The sequence below is a fragment of the Stegostoma tigrinum genome, chromosome 10 (assembly GCF_030684315.1).
Source record: "Stegostoma tigrinum isolate sSteTig4 chromosome 10, sSteTig4.hap1, whole genome shotgun sequence".
Lineage (NCBI taxonomy): Eukaryota > Metazoa > Chordata > Chondrichthyes > Orectolobiformes > Stegostomatidae > Stegostoma > Stegostoma tigrinum.
Window position 1 is genome coordinate 16,187,338 of NC_081363.1, and position 17,905 is coordinate 16,205,242.

Consider the following 17,905-nt stretch of genomic DNA (forward strand, 5'->3'; position numbering starts at 1 on the left):
AAGAGTTAAGTGCCTGGGGTCACCTATAGGCTAGACCAGGTAAGGAGGGCAAGTAGCCCTCCCCAAAGGGTATCAGAGAGTCGATTAACCACAACTGAGAGCTGTTTAATTCCAGACTTTCTTCTTAGTGATGTCACATCCCCATGTCCCTGGAATATTAACACGGGGCTCTGGATTACAAGACCTGTAACATTACCACTAAGCCACGGCAAGATCATGCAATCAATTTCAGTGCTATGCACTGGGTCAGCAGTGGTGTCAAGAGTACTGAGGTGGGTCCTGTGACCATTTCCTAAAAGGGTGAAGTTCAACAACCCCTGTAATTATGAATGCTAACTTACAGTTTGAGTTTTAATTTCGTTCATTTGCACAAGGTTTTTCATTTTGTTCCCTTTGTACATTAATTTGCTGCAGAAGACCTTAAAATGTAATTATATTTTGTTTTAGAACTTTTTAATAGACTTGATCCTTTCGTTTAGTCAGTAGAGAATGTTGCTTTGTTGGAGATGTGACTTTTTGGCTAAGATATGGAACCAAGGTCCGTTGACCTTCACAAGGGATGGAAAAGACACTGTTTGAAGAAGAGTAGGGGCTTTCTGGCCTGGCTTTCTTATAAATTCAGGCAGGAAAGGACCCTGTGGTGCCAGCCATCAGAGTCTTCAACCACATGCACAGAGACAAGCAGAAACAGCAGACAGAGATGTGCATTGTAATGGCCCTTATTGTCCGGAAGCTTTTTTTTAGATCATTCACAGGATGTGGATGTCATTAGCTATTCTTTGTCTAGAGGGCAGTTGAGAGTCAACCACATTACTGAGGGTCTGGAGTCATATGTAGGTCAGACTGAGTGGAGATGGCAGATTTTCTTCTTGGAAGACATCAGTAATCTGGGTGGGGTTTTCCCTGACAATTTCATGGTTTTCTTTTACAATTTTTAAAAAAAAAATTGAATTCAAACTCCATCATTTGCTGTGGTGGGATTCGAAGCCAGGTCCCCAGACCATCATCTGAGTTTCTGGATTAACGGTCTAGCGATAATATCACTGCACCACTGCCTCCATGGGCAGGTTCACTGTTGCCATGGATAACAGGTCCAGCACCCTCAGGAACTACTGGAGAGATGCAGATTCCAGTACTCCATCGCCCATGCTGTAAGCTCCAGGAGGACAGGGTGACCAGGAAACTGGCATGTGCTCTGGTGGTCCATTCCCTCTCTCAAGGACAGAGGGCCAAGCTGTGATTTACCCAGCTGAAGGACAAGCCAGATCTAGGGCCCACAGAAAATTCCTCTCATGATAATCTAGAAATGGCCAGGGTCTCCAGCTCCATTTTCCCTTCCCCCCCACCACTTCCCCGGAATCTCTTCAAGCTGAGGAAGGACCATTTGTCTCTTGTAAGAAGCTCCTCAGCCTGCTGGTGCCATCCACATAGAAGCACCTCTGTAGTTGCTCGGCCAATGATCCAGCCTTGGGGGGCTCCACCGCCGAGTAGGCCCCCAACACACCAGCTGTGGAACCTGAGACTACACTAAGATGCAGTCAGAGGAAAGAAAATAAAAAGACCTTCAGAAAGCATTTTGGTGGCACTGGTGACAGGGGTCTGTCATGTCAGTATGACTTTGGTTGGATTTTTATGACATCCATTTTTGTTTGAATTTCCGTGCGACCAAAAACGTAACTCTGGCAGCATGATGCCTGACTTGATTGGGAACGGGATCAAAGGCATTACAGGGAGAATGGCGTTGAGAAATATATCAGCTATGATCGAATGGCAGAGAAGATTTCATGGGCTGTATGGCTTAATTCAGCTCCTATCTTTTATGGTTTTATCGCGTTCAATTCCATACAGAATATGCTTTGGGTCGGTGTGTTGAGAATCTGCTGGCCCACATGGAAATAGGGTGAACAATGCAGACATTGTGCAACGAGTTATTATAATAGCCAACTCCATGTACAAACATACCATCTGAGGCTCAGGCATATCATTAAGCTAGGGTTCTTGTTGAAGCAGATTATTAATTATCATAAGTCAATTCAGAGCTAACAGCATATGCATGATATCTCAGACAATGGCTTCCATGTTTACACATGTTACTGTTACTTTACATAATTTGTTGACTGGCTAATTGACTGCTTAACTGGCCAACTGGATGGCTGTCTATACGAGTAGCAATCAGGAGGCTGCAGGGTATGCACACTGAAATACTTGTTGCACAGGCAGGAGGAAAGCTGTTGTTACTATCAAGGAAAATGGAGGAAACCGGCTGCAAACTGACACGTGGCTTTGTGCAGAACCTGGAGCCCATTCTTCTTTGTCTGGAAATAGTAGCCAACTCTATAAACGTACAACAGATCCAGCCGTGGCACAGCATCCAAAGCTTGTTGCTTCCACTACAAGCCGAAGCAACACATTTAAGTGCAATGAGTTCCCATTGAGATTTCTCATTACAGTCAAACAAATCCAGCTTGATGTCACTCATAGACAGTAAGAACTGCCGATGCTGGACTCTGAGATAACAAGGAATGGAGCTGGAGGAACACAGCAGGCCAGGCAGCATCAGAGGAGCAGGAAAGCTGATGTTTCGGGTTGGGGCTCTTCTTTAGAAATTTCCTGACCCGAAACGTCAGCTTTCCTGCTCCTCCGATGCTGCCTGGCCTGCTGTGTTCCTCCAGCTCCACACCTTGTTATCTCAGCTTAATGTCACGTCAGATCCTACCATTGATACATTGATTGCAAATGATTAAGCTAAAAGGAGTTGGAAGGGTCTCATAGCAGCTCAGCTATTTGCTCACTAACACCTTGCTCAGTTTGCTGGTGATTCACTGGGTGGATGGCAGTAGCAGTTTATGATTTGTTGTTTGGTCCATTCTTCATGTTTCAAGGACTAGAGGCAATCTGCTTTGTAGCACACAACACCAACACACACGCCCATCATGCCTACCTTCACATCTGTGTCTGTCTTCTGATAGTTTATATCCAAGACTGCAGGATGAACATTCATAAGAACCCTCAGTGTTTGTGCAAAGTCCATTGAGACAAACATCAAAGGATGTACATTCGTCGATATCTATAATACAAACCACAACACGCTGAGTTAAGAGAGATGGTAAGGACTGCTGATGCTGGAGTCAGAGATAACACAGTGTGGAGCTGGATGAACACAGCAGGCCAGGCAGTATCAGAGCAGCAGGAAAGCTAATGTTTCGGCTCAGGACCCTTCTTTAGAAATATTACAAGCTGAGTTAAGTTTCCTTTATGCATGGGTTTTCTTTTCAGCCAATTAATGAATTAGAATATAAGAACTAGGAGCAGGAGTAGGCCATCTGGCCCTCAAGCCTGCCCCACCATTTAAAAAGATCATGGCTGATCTTTTTGAGACTCTGCTCCACTTAGCCACCCACTCACCTTAATTCATTTTCTATTCAAAAATTTATCTAGCCATGCCTTAAACACATTCAGCGAGGTAGCTTCAACTGCTTCACTGGGCAGGGAATTCCACAGATTCACACACTTTGGGTGAAGAAGTTCCTCCTGACCTCTGTCCTACATCTGCTTCCCTTTATTTTGAGGTGATGCCCTCTAGTCCTAGTTTCACCTGCTCGCTGAAACAACCGCCCTGCCTCCACCTTATCTATTTCCTTCATAATCTTATATGTTTTTATAAGATCTCCCCTCATTCCCCTGAATTCCTCTGCACCCCCTCCAGTGCTAGTATATCTCTTCTCAAGTGAGGAGACCAAAACTGCACACAGTACTCCAGGTGTGGCCTCACCAGGACCCTATACAGCTGCAGCATAGCCTCCCTGTTTTTAAACTCCACCCCTCTAGCAATGGCAGACAAGATTCTATTTGCCTTTTCAATTACCTGCTGCACTTGCAATCCCACCTTCAGCGATTCATGCACAAGGACACTCAAGTCCCTCTGCACAGCAGTGTGCTGCAATTTTTTACCATTTAAAACATAGTCCATTTTGCTGTTATTTCTACCAAAATGGATGACCTCACACTTATCAACATTCTACTCCATCTGCCAGACCTTTGCCCACTCACTTAGCCTATCTATATCCCTCTGCAGACTTTCAGTGTCTTCTGCACACTTTGCTCTACCACTCACCTTAGTGTCATCTGCAAATTTTGACACACCATACTCAGTCATGAACTCCAAATCATCTATGTTAACAAAGTGTGGAGCTGGATGAACACAGCAGGCCAAGCAGCATCTATGTATTGCTTTTGTGTTTAGTCTTCCTTGAAAATGCTAAATATATTCTGGAAGAATTTTGTAGCTATAGGCCTCGGAATAGATGCTTATTGGAAAATACTGTATGGAATATGGGTAGAGAGGTTCAGGAGCTCAAATGCATAATTCCCCTAAAAAGCATGTACAGGGAATGGCAAAAAGAATGGAAATAGTGTTTTGGAATGTATAAATAAGGATACTTACTACTTAATTACTGTGATTACTTAATTCATCCTTATATTCTTCTGTGTCTTGGAGCCAGGTAGGAAATGGAGTGGGTGGTCGGGGCTGGCTATGTTGAGAGGGGAATACGAGGGTGCAGTGCTCATCAACCTCCTGACTCAACCAAGATAGTGTCAGATGTGGGGAAAGTCTCCTTACCTGGAAGTCACCTGAGGTCCTTCAGTGGTGATGAGTGGCTACAAAGGTTTAATTCTATCATGACCAATATTCTATCAGTGGCAGGTGTGTGTGTGTGTGTGTGTGTGTGTGTGTGTGTGTGTGTGTGTGTTGGATGGGATGCTGGGTGGGGGCTGGTTAGTGGTTCTGTAGTAAAAGCCTGCAATCTCCCTGCAGCTTATCAAGAAACACAGAAGTGTCAAGGTATAGAAGAGGCCGTTCAGCCTATTATGTCCGCACCAGTTCCCCAAATGATCATCATTATCTGCTGCCAGCCTCCTTTCTCCTCCATTTCTATCTGAATAATCATTCTCTTGAATTTTTCAGTTGAATCTGCATCCACCACTCTTCCAGCTGGTGCATATCTGTGCACATATCCACCCAAATCCTTCTGCTCCTGCAACACTTTTAGAATTATATGTTTATTTTATATTGCCTTTCAATGGAGTTTAATGCGGACAAGTGTGAGGTGATGCACTTTGGTAGGAGTAACCGAAAGGCAAAGTACTGGGCTAATGGTAAGATTCTTGGTAGTGTAGATGAGCAGAGAGATCTCGGTGTCCATGTACACAGATCCTTGAAAGTTGCCACCCAGATTGACAGGGCTGTTAAGAAGGCATACAGTGTTTTAGCTTTTATTCATAGTGGGATCGAGTTCCGGAACCAAGAGGTTATGGTGAAGCTGTACAAAACTCTGGTGCGGCCGCACTTGGAGTATTGTGTACAGTTCTGGTCACCGCATTATAAGAAGGATGTGGAAGCTTTGGAAAGGGTGCAGAGGAGATTTACGAGGATGTTGCCTGGTATGGAGGGAAGGTCTTACGAGGAAAGGCTGAGGGACTTGAGGCTGTTTTCATTAGAGAGAAGAAGTTTGAGAGGTGACTTAATTGAAACATATAAAATAATCAGAGGGTTAGATGGGGTGAATAGGGAGAGCCTTTTCCTAGGATGGTGACGGCGAGCACGAGGGGGCATAGCTTTAAATTGAGGGGTGAAAGATATAGGACAGATGTCAGAGGTAGTTTCTTTACTCAGAAAGTAGTAAGGGAATGGAACACTTTGCCTGCAACGGTAGTAGATTCGCCAACTTTAGGTACATTTAAGTCGTCATTGGACAAGCATATGGAATAGTGTAGGTTAGATGGGCTTCAGATTGGTATGACAGGTCGAAGGGCCTGTACTGTGCTGTAATGTTCTATGTTCTATGTTCTAATGTTCTTCCTTCCAAAATGCATCACTTCACACTTATTGCATTGAACCTCATTTGCCATCTATTCACTCACTCCGCAACTTCCTTATGTCCTTTTGGAGTTTCATACTGTACTCCGACTGGTTTGCAATTCCTCCAGGTTTCACGTCATCTGCAAACTTTGTAATTATCCCCCGCACACCAAGTTCCAGATCATTCATATGTATCTGGAAAAGCAAGGGTCTAAATGCATCAGACTGAGCACAGTGTTTTTAAATATTCTATGCCTGGAAATTTTAAATAGCGTAAGTTAAGCAAAAGCCAGAGTCAACAATGGGTTGGGTAAAGCAAGTAACTGAGTCGACTTAGTGCAAGGGACATGTGTACATTCCTTCTGAGTTATTTGGTCTAAATTATGTTGTAATTATTTCAAAAAGTTCAAATACCTCTGCAGCCCTTCAGGTTATTAACTGGTTCAAACCCTTGGTTACAACTGCATCGGTAGGATCCATCCACATTTATACAATTTCCATTGGCACAAATGTCAAACATCAAGCATTCATTCTCATCTGAAACAGGCATAAAAAGATCCTAATGTTAGAGCTGTAAGTTTCCAATTTGTTTTTGTCTTAATGATTGCAGAAGGATCCAATTACAGAACAAATCATCCAAAATGCACAAGCATTTTTTCACAGTAAATAATTGTGACAATTGATAACCCACAAAGCTGACAGGAATAACACTGAAATAATGTGCAGCGCAAGTCTCTGAAGGCAACACTTATTAAGAAGAGAAGAAAAAGTTTCCTTTGTTCTAACTACTCCGTGAAGAACACACTATCAAGAATGCTTGCATTGATCCCAGTTGGCAACACTGCCTCTTGGATGTACTCAAGAACTGAAGTCATTCATCCAACAAGTAAATAACAGGCTTTGTGTAGTACTATCCATTGTATGACAACAGCAAGCAAATAAGACAACACTACTCATGACACAAGTTCCAATTGAGTTTTGTTTTCATCACTCAAATGACAATTTATTTGGCATTATCTCCCACCTTCTCATCACAATTTTGCTCTCTATTTATGAGGTTCTGAATCATGTTGGGGTAAAATTTTATGAATGTCATAACTTTTCCAGCTTCCGATCCAGCTGGCATTTTTATGCATGTTGTAGAGCCGTACTGTTCTGCAGTACAGAAACAGATTCTTCAGTCGAACTCACAGCAACCAGCCATCCCAATCTGACCCAGTAAAACCGAAAGAACAGCAGATGCTGTAAATCAGAACAAAAACAGAAATTGCTGGAAAATCTCAGCAGGTCTGGCAGCATCTGTGAAGAGAAATCAGAGCCAATGTTTCGGGTCCAGTGACCCGTGGGAGTCAGTGGACTTACAGCGGATATTAGTGGCCAATCTATCCCCAGAAATGGAGACAGACAATCAAGGAAGGGGAGGGAGGAGTCAGTGATGGACCAGGTGAAAGTGAGGGCATTGTGGAAATTGGAAGAAAAATTGATGAATTTTTGCAATTCCAAATGAGAGAGGGAAGCAGCAAAATGATGTAATATGTTATGATATCATCCATTTATCGGAGAAAGATTATGAGTGGGGGACGGGATAGGATGGGAACAAGAAAAGTCCCACGTACCCACAAAGAGACAGGCATAACTGGGGCCTGCGGGCATACCTGTGGCCACCCCTCTGACCTGAAGAAAATGAGAGGAATTAAAAGAGAAGTTGTTGAGGGTGAGGACAAGCCCGCTCAGGCAGAGGAGAGTGGTGGTGGGTGGGAATGGTTCAGGTCTTTGTTCCAGGAAGAAGCGGAGAGCCCCGAGACCCTCCTAGTGAGGATTGGACGTGTAAAGGGATTGCGCATCCATGGTAAAGAGGAGGCGGCTGGAGCCTGCAAACTTGAAGTTTTGAAACCGGCATAAGGTGACAGAGGAATCATGGATGTACATGGGCAGGGACTGGACCGGGGGGAGAAGCCTGAGTCAAGATAGGAAGAGGTAAGTTCTGTGGGGCAGGGGCAGGTAGAAACAATGGGCCTGCCCAGACAGCTCCGTTTGTGGATTTTTGGAAGGAGGCAGAAGTGAGCTGAGCGGGACTGGGGGACTATCAACTTGGAAGCAGTTGCGGGTGAAGGTCATCAGATGAAAGGAGCTCAGTTACAGTAGATACATTGGCCTGATGTGTCATGGTGGGGTCATGGTCTGGTGGAGTTGATAGAAGGAAGTACCTGAGAGCTGGTGCTCAGTCTCTGCAATGTAGAGGTCAGTACACCAGACTACAACAGCACCACCCTTATTGGCAGGCTTAACTACAAAGTCAGTGTTAGATCTAAGGGCACAGAGTGCAGTCAGTTCTGAGGGAGATAGGTTAGGTTTAGTGAGAGAGACAGTGAAATTCAGGGCTAGAGGGAGGGGTCCAGGTGGAGGGAGAGTATTGGTTCTAGGTGAAGGGGTCTGCGGGACAGGGGGAGGACTCATGTCCAAAGAAATGAGCCTGGAGGCAAAGAGAGCAGAAGAAGAGTTCAACGACATGTCATGCCCACAATTCGTTAATGTGGGGGCGCAGAGGGATAAAGCTGAGGCCTTGCTGAGAACGGAACGTTCAGCATCGGAGAACAGAAGGTTGGGAGGGATGGTGAGTACCCAACAGGAGATGGGGGTGGGGAGGGGATGGAGTCAAAGGGAAGAGGGCGGGAGGAAGGTTCTGGCAGGCCATGGGTATCTCTGACTTGTGGGTTTTGATGCCTAAAAGGAAAAACAAGCTTCTTGTTAGCACAACGAATGAGCCAGAGGATGAAGTGGAACTGCAGAGTGGTGCAGCCCTGAGCCAGTGTGTTGCGATGCTGTTGGAGAGACATGTTGAGAGTGTGTATGTGGTGTCTCATGGCACTGAGTGTGGATCCCAGGATGTGGTGCGAGCATCTGTCTGTGGAACGTTGAACGTCATGAAGATATCTGTGCTCCTGGGAGGATTCAAAACGTGAGGGATGAAACTTGAGTTAGTCTCCACGTGGGGTGAGCCTGAGCTGGGGGCAGTCACTGAGGAATCTGATATGGCTGTGGAAACAATTTTTAGCAAATACTTGGTCAAACACCAGGAGTGACCGTGAAATTAATGTCGGTGGACAAGAAAAAGGATTGGAACAGAAATCTGTTCGAGAGAGGAGCTGAACTCTTTAACTCCTCTCATTTTCTTCAGGTCAGAAAGGTGGCCATGGATATCCTGTTCTGCCTGTCTCTTCATTGGGACATGGAACATTCCGTGGTCCAGTCCTATTCTGACCCCCACCCACAACTCTTTCTCTGATATATCAATGATATCATTAGAGCTGCTTCCCTCTCTCGTCCAGAATTGCAAAAGCTTATCAAATTCACTTCTAATTTCCACCCCACCCTCACTATCACTAAATCCTCCCTTCCCTTCCTCAACGTTTCTGTTTACATTTCTAAGGATAGACTGGCCACGAATATCCGTTACAAACCCACTGATTCCCACAGCTACCTGGACAATACATCCTCATAACCACCTTCCTGTAAAGACCCCATCCTATTCTCTCAGTTCCTGCATCTCCATCGCATATGTTCTGATGATGACAACTTTCACCAGGGAATCTCTGAAATGTTCAACTTCTTCCTCATCCAAGGATTCCCCAGCACTGTTGTCGATGGGCCCTCAACTTCCCCTGATATAGAGTGGGCTGGAGGCCCAAGCACAGTATGAACAGCCAGATGACTGGACGCTTAACTGGAATGCAGATGGCCAGTGGGCTGGACATGTGAGCGGAGTGGGGACGGCCAGTGGACTGAATGCTTGAGTGGAGCAGGGACTGCTAGTAGACTGGATGCTTGAGTTGAGCGGGGACGACCAGTCGACTGGACGCTTGAACGGAGCAGGGACGGCCAGTGGACTGGATGCTTGAGCGGAGTGGGGACGGCCAGTGGACTGGACGCTTGAGTGGAGTGGGGACGGCCAGTGGACTGGACGCTCATGCGGAGCAGGGTTGGCCAGTGGACTGGATGCTTGAGCAGAGCGGGGACGGCCAGTGGACTGGATGCTTGAGTGGAGTGGGGACGGCCAGTCGACTGGATGCTTGAGTGCAGCAGGGACTGCCAGTGGACTGGACGCTTGAGCAGAGCAGGGACGGCCAGTGGACTGGATGCTTGAGTGCAGCAGGGATGGCCAGTGGACTGGATACTTGAGCGCAGCAGGGATGGCCAGTGGACTGGATACTTGAGCGGAGTGGGGACAGCCAGTGGACTGGACACTTGAGCGGAGTGGGGACAGCCAGTGGACTGGACACTTGAGCGGAGTGGGGACGGTCAGTGGACTGGACACTTGAGTGGAGCAGGGACTGCCAGTGGACTGGACGCTTGAGCAGAGCAGGGACGACCAGTGGACTGGATGCTTGAGTGGAGCAGGGACGGCCAGTGGACTGGACGCTTGAGCGGAGTGGGGATGGTCAGTGGACTGGACACTTGAGTGGAGCAGGGACTGCCAGTGGACTGGACGCTTGAACAGAGCAGGGACGGCCAGTGGACTAGATGCTTGAGTGGAGCAGGGACGGCTAGTGGACTGGACACTTGAGTGGAGTGGGGACTGCCAGTGGACTGGACGCTTGAACAGAGGAGGGATGGCCAGTGGACTTGATGCTTGAGTGGAGCAGGGATGGCTAGTGGACTGGACGCTTGAGCGGAGTGGGGACGGCCAGTCGACTGGACACTTGAGCGGAGTGGGGACAGCCAGTGGACTGGACGCTTGAGCAGAGCAGGGACGGCTAGTGGATTGGATGCTTGAGCAGAGTGGGGACGGCCAGTGGACTGGACGCTTGAACAGAGCAGGGACGGCTAGTGGATTGGACGCTTGAGCGGAGTGGGGACGACCAGTCGACTGGGCACTTGAGCGGAGTGGGGACAGCCAGTGGTCTGGACGCTTGAGCAGAGTGTGGATGGCCAGTGGACTGGACACTTGAGGGTGACCTTTGACATACAAATGATTGTACCTACCAAACACGATCCCATACATGGTTTTAAAATTTAAGACCTGACAAATGAACATTTTGCTGTACTTTTGTCATCCTCAATTGTGCTCCGAATTGCAAACAAAATTGACTTGCAATCAGACTTCAGAACAGAACCCATTTGCGACCATGGGACTGCCTGTACAGGGCTATTGCAGGGTAAGTGATACAATCAGGATGTGCCACTTTGTCTTAGATGGGAATAAGCTTTAGGATAACATGATCCATCAACCAGGTTTTGTAAATAAATAACAAAGTTATTGATCTATTGTGAAAACAGGAATTATTCAGCCAAGCTATAAAGATGATTAATGCAAAATTTGAAACATGAAAATATAGATAATCACCTTCCTAAATAAACCCCAGCATGTACACATCATTTCATGAAAAAAATTTAAAAACACTTGCAGTTCTTTTGGTTTTTAAATCAAACACCTTGATTGGCAGTACATTCACTCCCTCTACCATCAATGATCAGTAGCAATAGTGTATACTTGTCTGTAAGATGCACTGCAAAAATTCACAAAGGCTCCTTACACAGCACTTTCCAAACACATGATCACCATGAACTAGACATGGGAAGACCACCAGCTAGAAATATATCGCTGTTCCTTCAGCGTTGCTGTGTCAAATTCCTGGGATTCTACCCTTAACTGCATTATGGGTTTACTTGCATTAAATGGACTGTATCAGAGATAGCAGGAACTGCAGATGCCGGAGAATCTGAGATAACAAGGTGTACAGCTGGATGAACACAGCAGGCCAAGCAACATCAGAGGAGCAGGAAAGCTGATGTTTCGGGCCTAGACCCTTCATCAGAAATCAGAATGCTTGGCCTGCTGTGGTCAGCCAGCTCTACACCTTGGTATCTTAAATAGACTGTAGCGGTTCAAGAAGGCAGCTCACTACCACCTTCTCAAGGGTAACTATGGATGGGCAATAAAAAATGGCCCCACCAGCGATACCCACATCCAATGAGTGAATAACTTCCAAGGGAAACCAAACTATGAGACTGTGCAGAGATTACAAAGTCACAATTAACCAAACATTAGATGAAAAGTTTCCTCTAGTGATTTCTCAAAAAGTTATTGCAGTGTCAGTTGGATCCAAGATATTCCTCTGCCGAAACACAGTTTAATATCGATCAAGCGAGTTGACCATATCTATCAAAGACTATGTTACGGGTTAAATGCCAAACAATACTACCACATTTTAAAAATTCATTCATGGGACATAGCTGGCCAGGCAGCATTCATTACCCAACCCTAATTGCCCAGAGGGCAGTTAAGAGTCAACCATATTGCTGTGGGTTTGGATTCACATGTAAGCCAGACCAGGTAAGGACGGCAGTTTCCTTCCCTCAAGGGCATTGGTGAACCAGATGGGATTTTTTCCCCATCTGTTGGCAAGGGATTCATGGTCATCATTAGACTCTCAACTCCGGATTTTTTTTTATTGAATTCAAGTTCCACCATCTGTTGTGACAGGATTCGTACACAGGTCCCCAGAGCATTACCATATCTCTGGATCAACAATCCAGCGAAAATACCACTAGGGCCATCACCTCCCCACTTCTTGTTGTGATGCTTCTCCAAGTTGCTTCCAAGTTACAATGATAAGATTTTGCAAGGGACGTTGCCCTGTTTATTAAATCAGGCAAGTGCAAATCCTAATTATCACTGATGAAGCAGCTCTACCAGTGCTGAAACAAAATCAGAAACTGCTGGAAAAGCTCAGCAGGTCTCGCAGCATCTGTGCAGAGAAATCATAGTTAACACTTCAGGTCCGGCAATCCTTCCACAGAACTGATGTTGGATGAGTGCTAAAAAAACTTGATAACCAAAATGTGTATTTAAAAGGAATAAGTTTATTTTTGTGCAATTGAGGTTCGTGTGCCTTGGCCAGGAAATCAAAGGAAAAGTCAACGATGGAGAAGCAAGCTATTGATGAAGCCCATAAAGTGCAGGTTAAATGACTGGAAACCCAAAAAAGAGCCAGTAAACCAGCAAGACAGTTGAATGCAAAAATACTGCCGATCTTGGAAATCTGAGAGGAACTCAGCATGCTGGAGGGCCTCAGCAGTTTTGGTAACTTCCGTGGACGGAGAGAAAAGGAGTTAATATTTCAGGTACCTGGGCTGCTGGGTGGTGAAGAGAGAGGCTAAAAGTCAGAATGGCCTCAAATCCATCAGAGGGAAAGGTCCGATCAGGTCAGGTAATTCACCAGAATGAACAACATTAACCTTAATCTCTCAACATTCAATGAGATGTTCTGTCCTAACATCTTAAAGACGTTGAAGAGTCACGATGCTCAAAGGGACAATGTTAAACACAGACTTCCTGAATGCTGTTGAAAGTTCCTTGCCAATGGAGCCTTCAGAATTTGAAAACCTTAAAAAAGGTGATTCTTAAATGACTGAATGCAAAAAGGAAACTAAGATATCGGCAAATGTTATAGCAACTGTGCTGAAGTTCCCAGGGGAACAAAGTGTGGAGCTGGATGAACACAGCAGGCCAAGCAGCATCTCAGGAGCACAAAAGCTGACGTTTTGGGCCGACACCCTTCATCAGAGAGGGGGATGGGGTGAGGGTACTGGAATAAATAGGGAGAGAGGGGGAGGTGGACTGAATATGGACAGAAAGGAACATAGGTAGAGAGGAGAGTACAGGTGAGGAGGTAGGGAGAGGATAGGTCAGTCCAGGGAAGACGGACAGGTCAAGGAGGCGGGATGAGGTGGTAGGTAGGAAATGGAGGTGCGGCTAGAGGTGGGAGGAAGGGATGGGTGAGAGGAAGAACAGGTTAGGGAAGTGGAGACATGTTGGGCTGGTTTTGGGATGCAGTGGGGGGAGGGGACGAGCTGGTCTGGTTTTGTGATGTAGTGGGGGGAGGGGAAGAACTGGGCTGGTTTTGGTGTGCCACAATGATGCCACCCAAAGGTTGCAAGAACAGAAACTCATATTCCGCTTGGGAACCCTGCAGCCCAATGGTATCAATGTGGACTTCACAAGCTTCAAAATCTCCCCTTCCTACCTACTACCTCATCGCGCCTCCTTGACCTGTTCGTCTTCCCTAGACTGGCCTATCCCCTCCCTACCTCCTCACCTATACTCTCCACTCTACCTATCCTCTTTCCTCTCCATCTTCGGTCTGCCTCCCCCTCTCTCCCTATTTATTCCAGTTCCCTCTCCCCATCCCCCTCTCTGATGAAGGGTCTATGCCCAAAACGTCAGCTTTTGTGCTCCTGAGATGCTGCTTGGCCTGCTGTGTTCATCCAGCTCCACACTTTGTTATCTTGGATTCACCAGCATCTGCAGTTTCCATTATCACTGAAGTAGCCAGGGGATCTGACATGGAAGATACTACAGAGGATCTACAACTGGAACTGCATCTCATCCGTAATTCTCAAACAGTTAACCTGACAACAGAACATTCAGATAACTCATGAAGAACAAGAGCTGGATATGTCACTCAACAACGGCACATCAACAGCCACATGTGTGAAAAGGAAAATAAAAGATTGGAATTTGAAAGGAACCAAGAAGGGGAGGCAGACTTCAATAATATGAAAGCTAATTACAAAAAATAATGAAACCAGGAATGTGCTTGGAAAACACAAGCCATTAACACAATTGCTGAGATTATGACCTACAAAGATGTGAAAGTAAGCTAAAAAAAATGCAGGTACTGAGATCTTATAAAAAGAACAAGCTCTTCTGTAAGTGCTAAACTCAACTCAGAGCTTTTTTTATTCATTCATTCACAAGATGTGATCACCACTAGCTTAGCCAGCATTTAATGCCCATCCCTAATTGCCTGGAAAGCAGTTAAGAGTCAACCACATTGCTGTAGGTCAGGAGTCACATGTGGGCCAGGCTAGGTAAGGATGGCAGATTTCCTTCCCTGAAGGACATTAGTGAACTTCTCAAACAATGGACGATGGCTTCATGGTCTTCATTAGACTCTTAATTCCAGATTTTTATTGAAGTCAAATTCCATTATTTGCCATGGTGGGATTCAAACCCAGGTCAGCAGAGTGTTATTTGGGTGTCTGGGTTAACAGTTCCGTAATAATACCACTAAGCCATCATCTCCCCAAACACAGTCTGATTCTACACATAAACCAATACTAGAAGCTGGAAGATGTTGTAAATCTAGACTTGATTTGAAGGAAAGAAAGAGTTAGTTTTAAATTTGCCAAATGTTCATGTGCTCAAAGAAGATTTGTTTGCTTTTGAAAGTATATGGACAGTCCACCTATAAACAGTTTATTTTAAGAAAAGTTTCTAAAATGGCGAAGCAGTGCTGGGTTTGTGATGGTGTGATTAAACATGTGATCTGGCCACCTGGGTTTCTGTCTCTCTCTTTACTAATGCCTCCCATCATACCAGACTGCCAGAAGTGAAAGATAAATTATAGAGCAGGTCGTTTGGAAAGTTTTAGGTTAGAGATGATTGTCCTTGTTCTCCAAGAAGGCTGCATTTTAGAAGTATTTTTAAATCAGTTCACTGCAAAGGGTTTCTTGCAGTCAGGCAACTTTCTGAATAGTAGCCAATGCAGTAGTTCTTGCTTTATTTTTCAGGTGCTACCTAAATTAAATATACTGCTGATAATTTTGAGCGATTCAATGTAAAAGCATTTTGGTTTGTTCAAAAAAAAATCTGATTTAGGATTACGTTTAAATGAGCTTCAAATATTAACTCATGCAGCAGATAATAAAAACTCAGAAGCAACTTGTGATTTTATATTTAACAGAATAAACTATATATCCTGTCATGCCTAAAATGAAACTAATTTTATGGGCATGCAATTATTAAAAGCAGTTTCATTGTCAGTTTTTTTTAATAAGGGCAGGTTCTAAAGGATTTATTATGGCTCTCAGGGAATATTATGGAGTTGGTTCAAGAAAAAAATATCCTGTTTTGTTAATCTCATAGTGCTGAAAACTCACCCAAAGTAAATTTGAAATAAGAGAACACACACTGCAGTAGCACATCTGTTACACTCGCCCAGTTTTTTTTAGTTTGAATTGTTGACCTCCTGCAGCATATGATCCAGTATATGACTGTACGATCAACAACATCTGTTTGAAATTTCTAAAAGAATAGGTAACTGGAGGAGTGAGGAACACAGCCTTATTGACGAAGATGAAACACATATAATATTAATGCCAATGAGAAAACAAAATCAGGAAGGATATGACCAAGGATACGCAGCAGTCAACACTAGGTACCAAATATCTGGCACACTGTTTGACGGCAATCTTTTAAATTTGAATCTAGCCTCTGGCACTGCTGAGCTAAGAACAGGCAAGATCCTGCTATGCAACATTCAAATGCATCAATTGCAATTATTGGAGTTTCTTCCTCATGGATAGTTCATTTCCAGTGAAACTATGGTTTGCATTGCCCATGGAGGAATGTTCGAGTCAAATAAATTTTCACTCTCCCTGCAGACCATTATATTTCTATTTTATGTGCCTCAGTTGAGGCTTCTGCTCCTATAAAGCAAGTTGTTCTAGCTTCAAGAGCTGCCTACATATCAGAAGCTCCTCAGTCCTAGCAGACCCACAGCTTTCAGAACAGTGCAATGAAACAAGCTTGAAGTTCCAGTAAGTGGGATTGGGATCAGGGTCAGCCTCAGGTCCCAGTGATCAGAGTGGAAAGGGCTGAGGAACTCCTCAGTGAAATCTGTGGGCAAGTTCCCTGTCAGACCGAGGGTATTAATATGGGCAGAAAGGAGGCTGTTATGACTTGGTGGTAGTATCTCTACCTCCGATCCAGGAGGCCCTGAGTTCAAGTCCCATCTGCTCCAGGCGCATGTAATAACATCTCTGAACAGATTGATTGGAAAATATTTTTTAAAAGTTTGCCAAATTGCAATTAATGGAGTGATGGTTTCCTTCCAAACAAGGGCTTGTGAATAGTGTGGTGACTTGATGGTTCACAGTGCTGTATAATTATCGTGACCAAAGTTCTATCTACTTGATGCGTGCAATTACCTAATAAAGGAATAATCTTGTTCCGTTGACCCATTTGTTGGCTGTATCTTTAGCCAAATGTTTAATGTGGAGCATTTGTCCAAATAGTCTCCACCTGCACTATGAATTATTGGCAGATAAGGAATGTTGCAAGTAATTTCTGTCTATTTGAAAATGAAATTGGAGGCTTAGTCCAATTTAAAAAGATTTTATCACTCAAGACCTTGTTTGCTGTAAATTTCAAATTACAGAATTTATCTGAGTTCTTTTAAATACATTAGAAGTCAACTTTTGTTCTTTTTCCTTACTGGTATCCTGCGATTAGACTTTGCTTTGGTGCATGCTTCAAGTCTATTACAGAGTAATAGAATAAACACATAAATAATAAATAATAAATATAATAAATAATCTATCTTGAAAGCACAATTCAAACAACGATTACTATAAAAACTACAAATTGCGCTGCCTTTTCTTGATATAGATGTCAGACTGGTGACTAATTATTGAGAAGTGCCAACGGCACACAATTTATTTTAGGAATCTTACCTACACATCTTCCATTCATTGCTCTGTATCCTGCTGAACAGCTGACACATTCAAAGGAACCGAGAGTATTGATGCATTCTCCAGTAGGACATGAACTTGGGCTATCGCATTCATCAATATCTATTGGATCAATCAAAACATGAGCTCAGGGTTTTCGGTCTTAAACCATCTGGAGTTTCATGACAAAGTAACTGAATTTACGTATCTGTTTGATGAGCTGTTCAAGTACTGCCCTGGGAAGTTTTGTTGTCAAAACGTTTAAATTGTGTCACAATAAAAGTTTAGAACAGAAACAAAAGTATCCAGTATGAATTATTTTTCCATCCATTCATCGGGGGTGGGTGTTGCTGGTGAGGCTAGTGCTTATTGATCACCTCTAATTGCCTGGAAGGCAGTTAAAAGTCAATCACATTGCTCAGGGTCTGGAGTCACATGTAGGCCAGACCAGGTAAGGATGGCAGTTTCCTTCCCCATTGGTAAACTTCCCACACAGGGACGATGGTTTCTTTAGCCTCTTAATTCCAG

General features: G+C 44.5%; 1 protein-coding gene across 1 annotated transcript in view; it reads right to left on the reverse strand.

Moving 5' to 3' along the window:
• LOC125455610 (latent-transforming growth factor beta-binding protein 2-like) overlaps positions 1-17,905 on the reverse strand; it is a 474,230-nt gene that overhangs the window by 103,898 nt on the left and 352,427 nt on the right. Inside the window, exons 20-22 of the mRNA XM_048537794.2 lie at positions 17,381-17,500; positions 6,275-6,397; positions 2,942-3,067 (exon numbers count right to left, since the gene is read on the reverse strand). Coding sequence (XP_048393751.1) covers positions 2,942-3,067; positions 6,275-6,397; positions 17,381-17,500 — 369 coding nt within the window. The remainder of the gene's footprint in view (positions 1-2,941; positions 3,068-6,274; positions 6,398-17,380; positions 17,501-17,905) is intronic.